The sequence below is a fragment of the Ambystoma mexicanum genome, chromosome 4q, assembly GCF_040938575.1.
Source record: "Ambystoma mexicanum isolate Mex_15411 chromosome 4q, UKY_AmexF1_1, whole genome shotgun sequence".
Taxonomy (NCBI): Eukaryota; Metazoa; Chordata; class Amphibia; order Caudata; family Ambystomatidae; genus Ambystoma; species Ambystoma mexicanum.
In genome coordinates this window covers 100,853,873-100,866,680 of record NC_090928.1, presented here as the reverse complement: position 1 = coordinate 100,866,680, position 12,808 = coordinate 100,853,873, and the positions used below count along the sequence as shown (strand labels likewise).

General features: G+C 46.5%; 1 protein-coding gene across 1 annotated transcript in view; it reads left to right on the top strand.

Annotated features, from left to right (window-relative positions):
* Nucleotides 1–12,808, top strand: part of SEC23B (SEC23 homolog B, COPII coat complex component) — a 474,773-nt gene that overhangs the window by 146,802 nt on the left and 315,163 nt on the right. Inside the window, exons 9-10 of the mRNA XM_069607535.1 lie at nt 437–552; nt 5,756–5,879. Coding sequence (XP_069463636.1) covers nt 437–552; nt 5,756–5,879 — 240 coding nt within the window. The remainder of the gene's footprint in view (nt 1–436; nt 553–5,755; nt 5,880–12,808) is intronic.

The window sequence follows — 12,808 nt, the reverse complement described above, 5'->3', positions numbered from 1 at the left end:
GAATGGCGAGAGGAGGAGTAAGTCATGCTGTTTATACTCTGTTTCTCACTGACCGTGCCTCTGTGGCCTCTGCAGAACTCTTGCTAGGGAGCAGCACCTTCCTCTGAAGTGATCACCGACATTTTGAAGCCTGTTTTTAGACGTGTGCTAAAAAATTGTGCTGTTTGCGCACGAAATGTGGGTTTAGTGCACTTTGGAACTGGAAAAGCCCCTCCCCTAATCGCGAGATGATCCCTGAGGTCTTTTCTGTTGCCATTTTAAATTATATATATGATTGATAATATGCCAGGAATCAGCAAAGTAGAATTTTCGAGACTGTATAGGTAAATGGCAATACAATCTCTCCTTTTCTTCAAGTTCAATTCAGTGTCCCGTTTAAATACAAAATCCACTTTAACAGGAAAAGTAATTAATGTTCTGTTTCCTTCCACTGCAGCATTATGAGGCCTTAGCAAACCGTACCGCAGCAAATGGTCACTGCATCGATATTTATGCCTGTGCTTTGGATCAGACTGGCCTCTTGGAAATGAAATGTTGTTCAAACCTGACTGGGTAGGTAATGATTTTGGCCTTGGAAGTAGCTGTGAACTGCCGTCATCCATTATAAATGTTGGACTTCACTGCTATTTGTTAAAGGAATATCCTCAAGGTTTTTGGTTCCTTATTCCACTTTGACTGCCTTTTATACTCCCAAAAGTAGTGGGGACTGTTATTATGTATCATGGAGTGTAAGAAAAGAGAGTTGCCTTCTCAAACATGGTGTGCAGTGATTTTACACCCATTTTGAAGGTGGAACATTTGATTGCCTGTTATGTCGATGTTGGAGATTTATTGTTTTTATGTTTCGTCCCCTCTCCTAGTGAGACCCCCTAGTCCTTTTTGCTGGACTTCTGGATCTTTATCTTTCTATCCTGAATGAGGAGAGCCTTTTCCCCCCTCATTCATTCTTATATGCTCTGAGTTTTAGAACTCTGTTCTCTGTGGTTTATCTTTGCTATAGAGTCTGCTTTCCTCCATATCTCTTTAAAGGCATCTGTGTAACTTTTGCAGCACACAGCACCTTATGTGCAGTGTTGCTGAGAACCCTCTGGGTTCTCCTTTGATATTATTTTCTTAGCCTTACTAAGTGCAGTTCTTAAGGATAGAGGTATACTTAGTATCCTTCTTAAAATGTTACACTATGAGAGATTATCATACACCACCTTGTGTGAAGTGCTAAGGGGATACCTAGTATGCCCCTTGTTAGGGAGGATTCTCAGAAATGTGCTAATTCCCTTATACCTTAGAGACCCCCATCTCTTTTTGCTGGACTTTAGGACTTTTAATGTCTAACCTGAAGAGAGTGAGACCTTTTTCCCACTCTCTCATATGTTTTTCTGTAATTTGGACTCTTTGTTTCTTTTGACTTTGGAGTCTGACAAACTCCATTGGCATCATCTTTACATTGTGACAAACCGCACCTTCAGTGCAGTGGCACAGGGAAGTCTCTTAGATTTCCCAAAGGTTTAAATACCTTCTCTTGGTGAAACTGTTTCCAAGAGCAGTTAAGTGAAATTGACTTTACTTACAATTTGTAACTTTCTAGACCCAGCATACGTTATCTTACAGTAGGGTGCTGGAGGGGTTACTTAGTATCCCCTTTGTCTAGTTTCTCATGTAATGTTTTTATGTTACATTTTCTGCGATTAATGGCTGGTGGCAGTGGTTTACATTTTCCTACCATTGAGTGTTTTTACCGCGGGCTGAAATTGCAGCTGAGGTAAGACACCCATGGGTGCCATTTCATCAAAATGACCCTGGTCTTCTTTTTTGGCCATTTCTTGTTGGAAAGGTCCTTCATGAGATTTACTCTGTGCGGCAAACCAGGTTTGGTCCTTTTTGTTCATTTTGTCTTTGGTGGGACTCGGGAGTGAAGCCCGCCTCTGGCTCCAGCGTGTCTAGCAGGGCAGGAAGCGAGGGAGATGCCCGAAACCCCCTGTGCTTAGTCTTAGTTAGGAGGACAGCCACCCTGCTGTGTGATTGACAGCTAGGCTGCAAATTAATGGGACAAACCTGCATAAAAGGCAAGACTCTTTCCTTGGAAGGCAGAGTCGACCACTGGACGAAGGAATCCGAAGAAGAACTTGGAAGAGATGCCTGCTTTAACTCCTGGACCGTTGTTGTGCCCCAGTGAAGCCCTGCTGCAGTGCTGAATCTCTGAATTCGCCTCCACTAGAGAAGACCTCCAGCCTAGCTGTCAGTCACCCAGCAGGGTGGCTGTCCTTGCCGGACAGCCAGCTGGCTAATCACATAAGTGCATTCCTGTCTCCTAGGAGACTAAGAACAGGGAGTTTCAGGCACCTCCCTTGCTTCCTGCCCCCGCCAGACACCCTGGAGCCAGAGGCGGGCTTCACTCGTGAATCCCGCCAAAGGCAAAATGACCAAAGGGATCAAACGTGGTTTGGTGAGCAGAGTAAATCTCAAGAAGGACCTTTCCACAAAGAAATGGTGAAAAAAGAAGACCTGAGCCATTTTGACAAAAATGGCACCCATGGGTGCTTTACCGTGACTGCGAATGCAGCCCACAGTAAAATCCCATAATGGTAGTAAAAAGTAAACCACTGCCACCAGCCATTCAATGAGGAAAGGTTAACATAAAATGGTTACATGAGAAGCTAGAAAAAGGGGATATTAAGTAACCCCTCCAACACCCTATTGTAAGATAGTGTGTGCTGGGTCTAGAAAGTTACAAATGTAAGTAAAGTCAATTTCACTTTACTGCTCTGGGAAACGGTAGTTTATCCCAGAGAAGGTATTTAAACCTTTGGGAAATCTGAAAGACTTCCCTGTGTCACTGCACTGAAGGTGATGGAGTTTGTCAGCCTCCATAACCAAAAAGAAACGCAGTGTACAAAATCACATTAAAATCCAGGAGAGAGTGGGAAAAGGTCACACTGTCTCCAGTTTAAAGAAATCAAGTCCTCAAAATCCAGCAAAGTTGCTGGGGGTCTCTAAGGTAGAGGGAATTGGCTCATTTCTGAGAATTCTCCCTAACAGGACGACTTCTCCCCTTTTGTTGGTGGGACCAATCAACCCCAAGACGAGCTCATCTGGATATCCTCTCGGAGCTGGTTGTAGTTCCATTGCTGCTGCAGGAACCGAAGTGCCAGAGAGAGGAACACCAGAATTGAGTAAGTGTCTTTAAGTCAGACCCGAGCTCCAGGAAGATCCTTCGGACTCCCATGAAGCAGGACTGACCAAGCCTGAGCATCCTCAACAGAGTGCTGGACCCCAGATGCGAGGACATTTTAAAGTGGTATCCGAGAACTGTAGCGTTGCTATTAGTGAGAGACGCAAGGAGCTGAAACCGCAAATTGCCGCTGATTTGAAGTTTGCCCATTGCTGCCGCCGACCTTCAATTTGTAGTGCAGGAGTCCCCATACGTCCTACCTCTTGTCCCCACGACTGAGGCTCGGGAACAACAGGATCTGCAGACCTACACTAAAGAAACCAGCTGGAACCAATTTCTTCTAACCAAAGTTTCTGTAAAACTAAGAGGACTTGCCTCTTGTTGTGTAGCCTTGCTTGTTCTCAATTGAGACTTGTCTTGGTTGCTTTTGCAGAGTTGCTTGCAGCTTTACCCCACACAAGCCTCCCAGCTTGTGGCCATACAGTGATTCTATTTTTTCTACAAAGACTTGTAAAACATTGTGCAAGACTTTTACTTAACTGCAAGAAGTGCTTCAGCTCACCTAGACTTTTGCTCAATTAACATTTGCTGGCCTGGCTCCCTGAAAGAATCTTCTGACCTCTGTGCTTTACCGTTCCTCCAGGAAAGGGTTAATTTACTTTGCATTAAGGGGGTTAAGAAGTACTCACCTGCTTCAGAATATTTGTTTAACCTTTGTTTTATCCCAAACCCTTTTCTTTGACCCCAATTCAGTATTGCTCTAAATGTACCAGTTATATATTAATATCCTCAGTGTCCTAGTTATTTAAGTCACCTCAGGGTGCAGGAACCATCTGTGTGCCATCCCAAATGGGTACTTGCTGATTTAGAGAAACTAAGTGTGTGTATTTTGAAGTGTATTTTTGTGTTAGTTAAATATTGCTCCCTTCTGAAGGAGGCTTATTCAACTGACTATTAAATTAATGATTGTTTAATCAAGAAACCTTGAATGTAAGAGTTTATTTGAATACTTGCCACTGTGAATCGCTGTCTAAAAACCCTACTGCTCACATTGACCCCTCTTGAGATAAGCATGGCTGCTCAGCCACACTACCAAACTGTGTAGTACAGACTTATAACAAAGGTTGGGTTCCTATTGCCATGAAGTCAAGGTTGCTGTAGTCTCCCAAAGGGTACTGCACACAATCTTGCCTAACACTCCCTAACATTGCAGGTCCCAGGTTATTGGTGGTCCGCAGCCCAGGAAGGTCACAGCTTGTTGTGGGATGGATCGTATTGCAGGTCTTCGTAAGACGGATTGGTTTCACCAGTCCAAGGGCCAGAGTCTTCGTGACTCCCAGGTTGCATTGAAAAAGGGGTTGGCAGCGGTTACTGGAACATCTGCAGCTGTCTTCTCTTTTTCCTCATCGGATTCAGCTCCAGTGGTTGACTTGACTTCAGCTTCCAGATCCAGGCCATTTATCCAGGCACCCAGCCAATCGGCACACATGCTACATTCAAACTTTTCGGGGGTGGCTGTCCTTTTAGGATAACCAGCCTTCCAGTAAGGACTGGTTCCAAACAGGCATGCCAGAAGACAAAGGGCTGCAGGGTTTCGGACTCCTTCCTCGTATCCTTTTGTTTTAGACACACTCTGGAGCCTCAGCGGGTTTCAAAAGGGGTCCTGTCAAAGACAAAAATCAAACTAGGACCTCTCCTCCCAGGACAGCAGAAGGACCAAGACAGGACAGGCACCCTAAAAATGGCCAAAAAAAGGAAGAAGACACAATTTTAGACGAATATGTGACCATTCAGTGCATTACTGTGGCTGGTTTGACAAACTGCGAATACAAATTACACAAAATATGTCACTGTAATAGAAAGGTTACCGGAGCAGTGAGAAAGAGGATACTGTGTATCACCTCGGCACTCCACATAAGGTGGGGTTTGCTGATCTCACAATGGGGATAGTAGAAAGGATAAAAATTATCCTTCTACCCTTGGAAACAGTAATTCACACAAGGAACCCAAGAGAAAATGAAAGGGCCCAAGGTGCACCCCAGAAACACTGCACAGAAAGTGCTGTGTGCTGCAACAGGAAAATGCAGATGCCCAAAAAGTTATGGGAAAGTAGAATTCCAAAAATAAAGTATGGAGCGTCATAAAAACGACACCCATAAAAAGAGTAAAAGAAAGGGCGCGTGGGTAAAAACATTCCCACTCACTCTGGAACATAGAAAAATAATCCACATGTCCAACAACAAGTACTGGGGGGTCTCACAGGCGAGAGCTTTTAGTATAAAAATGAAAATGTAACCTAACCGTATAATAGGGAGCGGGGCATAGGTGTGAAGCCACAAAACTGAAAAAAGGGTTAATTATAGGTCGGCAAAACGTACTGCTTTCAAAATATAGTCTGTGTAATCATGTAGAAAAAAATACTTTTTTAAAGCTTTCTTGCTAGCTGGTGCTGGAATTAATATTTGTTAATTGACCTCTCCCAAACTGTTAATAGATATGTTCTGCTGATTAAAATCTTAAATGTAATCTCGCATTGTTGCCACCTAGTCCCCCATCCTAAACCTTTTTTCATTTATAATGTTTTAGGGGTCACATGGTAATGGGCGACTCTTTCAATACATCACTATTCAAGCAAACATTCCAAAGAGTTTTTAACAAGGATTTCAATGGAGAATTTCGAATGGCATTTGGAGCAACACTGGAAGTAAAGGTGAGAAACTAAAACAGACATACTGCTCACTTAAGGGCTGTAACTGTAACCTCATCACTCCCCTGCCTCCTTGCGCTTGCCTCGAGCCGCGCTGACCTGATTGCACTTTCTCAGAGCAATTGCTGCCCTGATTGCATTTCCCACCTCCCTCTCCCTGGCACTTCTCCCTCTCCCCTACCCTTTGCGCTGTCTCTCTTGCACGTTCTGAATGACACAAGCCCTACTAAGATCGTTTGTCTTGTCCTCCCTCTGTCTTTCCTATCTTGACTTGTCGTGCCTTGAAACACTTGTGCATTCTAAATGACATATCATATCAAAGCTTGTGGGTGGCACTCCTTTCTCGGTTCCTAAAGCTATAGTGACCAAATTAGCAAAGTATTTTTTGTCCACTTCTCTTTGCCTTTGTCCACTATTTGCTGCATCTCTTATCTCTTCACTTTATTCGAGCAATACATAATGCCATTATTTAGTATCCTATTCATGTCCTCCTGCTTTACCAAGAGCTTATACGAGTTTATCAAAGAAAGAAATGTCAATGTCAGTGACAAAATTTGAAATTTCTTTTAATACTAGGGTCCACCGGTTTGGTATGGTGTTGGACAGTAGTTTCCCTCTAGATCACTGTGCTACTGATTGTTCCTCTCTAACAAGTTATCTTTTTTGCCTCTTTCCCCTTATTTATTTTAACGGAATCCCCAGCGTATTTGCTGTCTGATTTGGATCTTTAATGATTTTGGAGTGAGCGAGGTATTTTTTTAGCCATCCTCACCTGCTCAACTTGCATAATTTGTGGTGCACTGATCAGGACTTACTGCTACCAGGGTGTGGAGAGCTTTACCCATTTCTCTCACTTTTTTTTTTTTTATGGCTGTACTGCCCACCTTCAGTGGAGTTCTTCAGGAGGTCACTCTGTCTATTGCCTTTTATTGTTGTTTGTTCAACCTTTTGCCCATTTTTTTATATGTCTGCTGAACAGGCTGGTAACAGAGTTCCTGTTCTTCACGTTTTGTTACGTAATGCTCATGTGACTACTCCTCGTGGTTCAAGTCCTGTTTTTGCGGTATCACCTTTGTTGGCACTTGTACTCCCTTTTCAGGTAGGAAATTACCCTATAGCGTTGTGCACTTTCATCTGAATCTTACAAGAAGCTGGCAGAAGTTCTTGTGTGTTTGTACTGGGTAGAAGGACTGTCCGCCTCCAAAAGAATTCCAGCTAGAGTGAGTTCACTGTTGTGGGCAGTTGCAGGGGAACTGGTTCAACTTTACAGTTTGAATGTTGCAGGTCCTTTTTATTGGTGGTCTAGTGTCTCCCAGTCTAGGATAGTCCGATTTTTAAGGAAAGAATCTGGAGCCGTTCAAGGTATCGACCATCGGAGCCACAGAGCCATTCCTGAAGGATGAACAGAGGGATGCAGGAGGACTGCTGCAACCAGCATTGTCCAATCCGACTTCTGCCTGTCCCTTCTGATAGGGTAGACCTGGTGGGCTCATCTAGTTTAGAGCCCTTTTTCAAAAAAGGTAAAAGGTGCTCCTCGCCAGAAAGAACATGGCATGATAACCTGTTCTGTGTTTATTTCCCACCGAGATGAGTTTGCTGCCATCGCTTTTTGCTCACTGTACCTTTCACAGATGGGAAATATCCATTTCACGTAAGTCTTTGTCCCGCCCACATGGGCAGTCCAGCACCGAAATGCTATGGCAATTCCCTTCTGAACAAGAGTACCAACAGCAACCCCATACACGTGTTTCAGCCTTGTTGGGCCTAATCAGTGTGGTGAAGCTTTGCCTCTCTGAGCACAGTGAGCAGGGAGTCCAGGTTTGGTTTCCCCCAGGTAACTCAGGGTAACCAACCCCCAAGTTCCTTGCAAATAAATATTTCTGATGTTTGTTAATCTCCTTAGAATCACATGCTGTGCATAGGTCCGACATCCAGTGGTCACTGCAGAGTATTGCATTTTGTTTTTCGTAGTCGAAAAAGGGGACTTCGACAAGGCGTGTCTGTAACACTATCCCTATAGTGACATGCGTTGTACCCACAATCCCTCACGTGTCGAGGTCCCTCAGATTGTTTTTTTCCGCCCAGCTTTTGGTCGCCCAACGCGGAGCTCCTAGAGAGACATTGCAAATACTTACTACGGACCTCGGTCCTTAATTATACTTATTATATTGTTAAAGATCCCTCCCCTCTATGTCAGCTTTGAAGCTGTTTCTCCGCCGAGCAAGTTTTCGATGGAGGAGAAGAGACAGAGGAGATCCTTCGGCGCTGCCGAACACGTGGCCTGGCCTCGCCGGCCAACATACAGTAGGGAGAGTGGGGGTTCAAACTTTTATCTTCTCTTTGAGAATGTCTTTCTTTCTCCCCTATCTTTCCCTTGGGGTTGTTATCACCAGTTATTATTGCCTCAGCTATGGAGAGGACACCTTTTAAGTTTTGCCCACACTGTAGGGGCAAATACACTTGGAAGGACAAACACAAGCTCTGTAATCGTTGCTTGCCCCTCGATCATAAGGAGGACAGCTGCGCGGCCTGTAAGCTCTTGAAACCAAGAACTCTTAAAGAACGAAAAGTTAAGAGGTGGGCGGACTACGCTATGTCGAAGTCAGTTTCCTCACCCGCCGCCGCTGTTACAGAAAGTGACGAGGAGGGTGATAACTCAACGTCCGTTACGGAAGTAATTAACCCCCAGAAGGAGCTCTTGCGCTCCTCGACGTCCGTCCCCGGCCCCGACGGGCTCGGCTCACGCTCTGCTTATGGGGATGAACACCCCGGCGACAAGGACGCACATAGACCCCATAGGCCTAAGCACACAACCCACGGCTCTTCTTCGTCGAAGACGAAGGATCCATCAGCGCCGAAGGGGACGCAGGGCACTCCGGCGTCTACCTCAGACCGTAAGGGTCTCAAGCCCCACCCGCAAAGGCAGCCGCGACCAGCGATTGGGCTTTCATCAAACACGGGCGCTACCTCAAAATCATCCGACGTAACGCTCCATAGAGCGGCCTTCGAGTAACAACGCGTAACGCAGGCAACGTCGACACCAGAGCCCTCTACTGACAAACTCGTTGTCGAGAGCCTGGCGAGAATTGTTTCCGAAGACAAACGTAAGCGGACGACGAAACAAATGTCGAATACCGCACAAAAAGCTATGGAAACGCCGAAAAAGCGCAAGAGTAGCCAGGAACTGCCCCCTTCATCTAAGGGCACTTCTGAACTACCGGAGGGCTTTTCAGAGGGCGACGGAAACCTTTCTTCGACGTTGTGGGAAGGTGAAGACACTGATTTCCCCCCTCTAGACTATTCAGGGGTCCCCCATGAGACCCTTGAAAGACTCCATTCTTGTATGGAGAAAATGGAAAGGTTTTTGGGAAGCCAAAACCCACCCACACCCAAAAGACCAGGAGAATGGCCCCAGGATGACCCTAGGGTCAAGATTCCTAGGCTGTTTCCCCCTTCTACAGACGCATATGACCTCACTGAAGAGGAGCAATACCTCCAGGAAGATGAGGAGTGTTTGGGTGGAGAGGGAGAACATGAGGAAGAGGGGTTTGAAGAAGATCCTTACACTAGTGCAGGAGCTTTTGAAGAAGATACAGCTACCTCGCAGCCCTGGCAATCCCCATCAGTACAGCCTTGGCAATCCCGATCAGTGCACTCAGACCCTGATGTCTTTCACCCTTCTCCTCCCAAGGATTCACCTATTGGAAACACCTCTCCCATAGATGACCAACCTTCACTTAATGCACTATTGCGCATTTTGAAATAGACACAGGGGAGACTCTTCCTGACATAGACTTTGTAGAGAAAGTTATTAAAGAAAAAGCCCCTGTTAGTCAGTCTATTCCGCTCCTGGCTTCTATAAAGAGAAGAATAACTCCTTCCCTTTCCAATCCGGCCTTAGTCAGAGGGGTCAACCCTCGGATAGAAAAGCTTCAGCCCTTCGCCCTCTGACCCTTTGTACATCAGAGGACATTCTATTCCGGACTCCCTCGTAGTTACTAATACAAGAAAAAGAGTGGGGGTACCACTATCCACTAGTGAGGCACCACCTGACAAAGAGGGCAAGAAGCTCTATGCACTTGGGAAGAGAATCACGACCTCCGCCGCCTTCTCAACTAGGATTGCAAATAACAATTCACTACTAGCTAGCTACACAGATGCACAGTGGAGCAAGCTGCGCAGCGAAGCAGAGGACACACCAGAATCCCTGCGTTCACGCCTGTTAGCTATAATCTCAGAGGGAACTCTTGTAAACCAGGGCATCGTAAAGAACTCCTTAGATGCCGCAGAGACGGCTGGCCATTCCCTGGTTCAGGGAATACTTCTCAAACGCCATGTCTGGCTGCGCAATTCGGGATTTAAGCTGGAAACCCAGGCTTCCCTGATAAATAAGCCCATAGAACAAACACATCTGTTTGGGAAAGCAGTTGATGAGGCCCTACAACATGCGAAGAAAGAGTTTGATACCATCAAGACTCTTGACCAAATTTCAAGGCCCCCTAACAGACGCAGCTATGGCAATAGACGCTCCTTTCGTGGCCAACGCCAGCAGCAAAACCAACAGCACTTTTACTCTGCTACCAACTGGCCCTCGAACCAGGGTAGCAACACCCAGTTCAGTCAAAGAGCCCAACGCCGTGGCAAAGGAAGAGGTCGCGGCTCCAGACCCAAAGGTTCCACGCCCAATACCAACAAAGGACCCGAAGATTCGGGTCCCCTCCCATGCATCACCAGTCGGGGGCCGGCTAACATCGTTCCTTTCAGCATGGGAGGGAATATCGTCAGACCGCTGGGTATTATCCACCATAGCCCATGGATACTGCATCGAATTCAACGGTTCCCCGAAGTACAGACCCCCACGGAACCGACGCATGACCCCGGAACACCTCACTATTCTTCTTCAAGAAGTAGAAGAGCTACTGAAAAAAGAAGCTATAGAGGCTGTCCCCCTATCTCAGGTAACAGAAGGTATTTATTCAGTGTACTTCCTTGTACCCAAAAAGGACTTAACCATGCGCCCTGTATTAGATCTGCGCCCAGCGAACAAGTTTGTCAAACCCCAAAAGTTTCGTATGGTGACCTTGCAGGAAGTAATCCCACTGTTATCACAGGGGGATTACATGACAACACTGGACATGAAAGATGCATACATTCATATTTTAATGTTGCCAGCGCACAGAAAATACCTCAGGTTCAAGATAGAGAACAAACACTACCAGTTCAGAGTACTACCCTTCGGGATAGCATCTGCACCAAGGGTATTCACGAAAGTACTGGCAGTGGCAGCGGCCCACCTGCGCAGGTTATACATCCCGGTATACCCTTACCTCGACGACTGGCTCATAACAGGGGATTCTTACGAAACATGCTTCTCCAATACCCAAAAGACCGTAGACCTTTTGTCCCAACTGGGCTTCTCCATCAACGAAAAGAAGTCCAGCTTAGACCCCAGCCAAATCAAACAATTCCTAGGGGCTCTAATTCGAACAAAGGACGGCCTCGTCTTCCCCTCCAACGAGAGGGTCCAAAACATGCTGTTTCAGATCCCCCATTATGTGGCAGGTCGAGAGGTGACGGTACGCAAAGCAATGCGCTTGCTAGGGATGATGGCGTCATGTATTTATTTGGTACCTCACGCGCGCCTGCGCATGTGCCCAATGCAAGAGTGGCTCTACAGCCAGTGGTGTCAGGCCAGCGGACAATGGGACGATCTAGTGGTGGTCTCGCAGGCCTTGGTTCTCTCGCTACGGTGGTGGACAAAAGAAAACCTGTTATTAGGGAAAACTTTTGCCACACCCGCAGTGGAAGCCACTCTAACCACAGACGCATCCCTTACAGGATGGGGGGCTCATCTATCCCATCAGACTGCTCACGGAGTGTGGACTCCGAGCTTAGCATCCAAGCATATAAACCTGCTGGAACTACTAGCGGTGTTCAAAGCACTGAAAGCCTTTCAGGAACACTTACAAGGAAAGACAGTGATGGTCCTCACAGACAGCACCACAGCCATGTACTACCTCAACAAGCAAGGGGGCACTCACTCTCCAGGACTGTCCAAGCTGTCCCAGAATATATGGAAGTGGGCTCTCAAACACAACATGTCCCTACTATCACAACATGTACCAGGGGAACTCAATCTGCTAGCAGACAAACTCAGCAGAGAGTTCCCCCTGCCCGAAGAGTATGAATGGCAATTGCACGAAGACATCGTCTTAGACGTCTTCACGCAATGGGGATTCCCGGAAATAGACCTGTTCGCAACCCTGGAGAACTCACAATGCCAAAGTTACGCCTCCAGGTACCCCCAGAACCAGTCCAAGGGGAACGGTCTGTCGATTCAATGGTCAGGGAAATTTGTTTACGCCTTTCCCCCGACTCCCCTTCTCAACAAAGTAGTGCACAAGATGCACCAGGAGCAGGTTACCATGATACTGGTGGCCCCAATGTGGGCCCGGCAGCCATGGTTCGCTCACTTGATCGAGATGTCCCTATCTCCCCCAGTGAAACTTCCCTGCCCGTACAACATGCTGTCACAGGACAAGGGCAGGACACTGCATCCATGCCCTCAGACCATGAACTTAGCAGCCTGGCTCCTGGGATCATAGAATTTGGACATTTACAACTCCCGCAGAGATGTATGGACATCCTCAGGGAAGCCAGAAAACCTAATACTCGCCACTGCTATTCTAGCAAGTGGAAAAGATTTGTCATCTGGTGTAGAGGTAAGAGCATCAACCCGGTTGACTGCTCTCCCACTAACATTGTTCTGTACTTGACCCATTTACTGGATTCAGGTCTAGTGTTCAATTCCATTAAAGTCCACCTAGCGGCACTTTCTGCATACACCACTTCCCAACTTAGTGTCGTGGTGGAAGATACCAGTTATCAAGGCCTTCATGGAGGGGGTAAAGAGAATACACCCTCCGATAGCT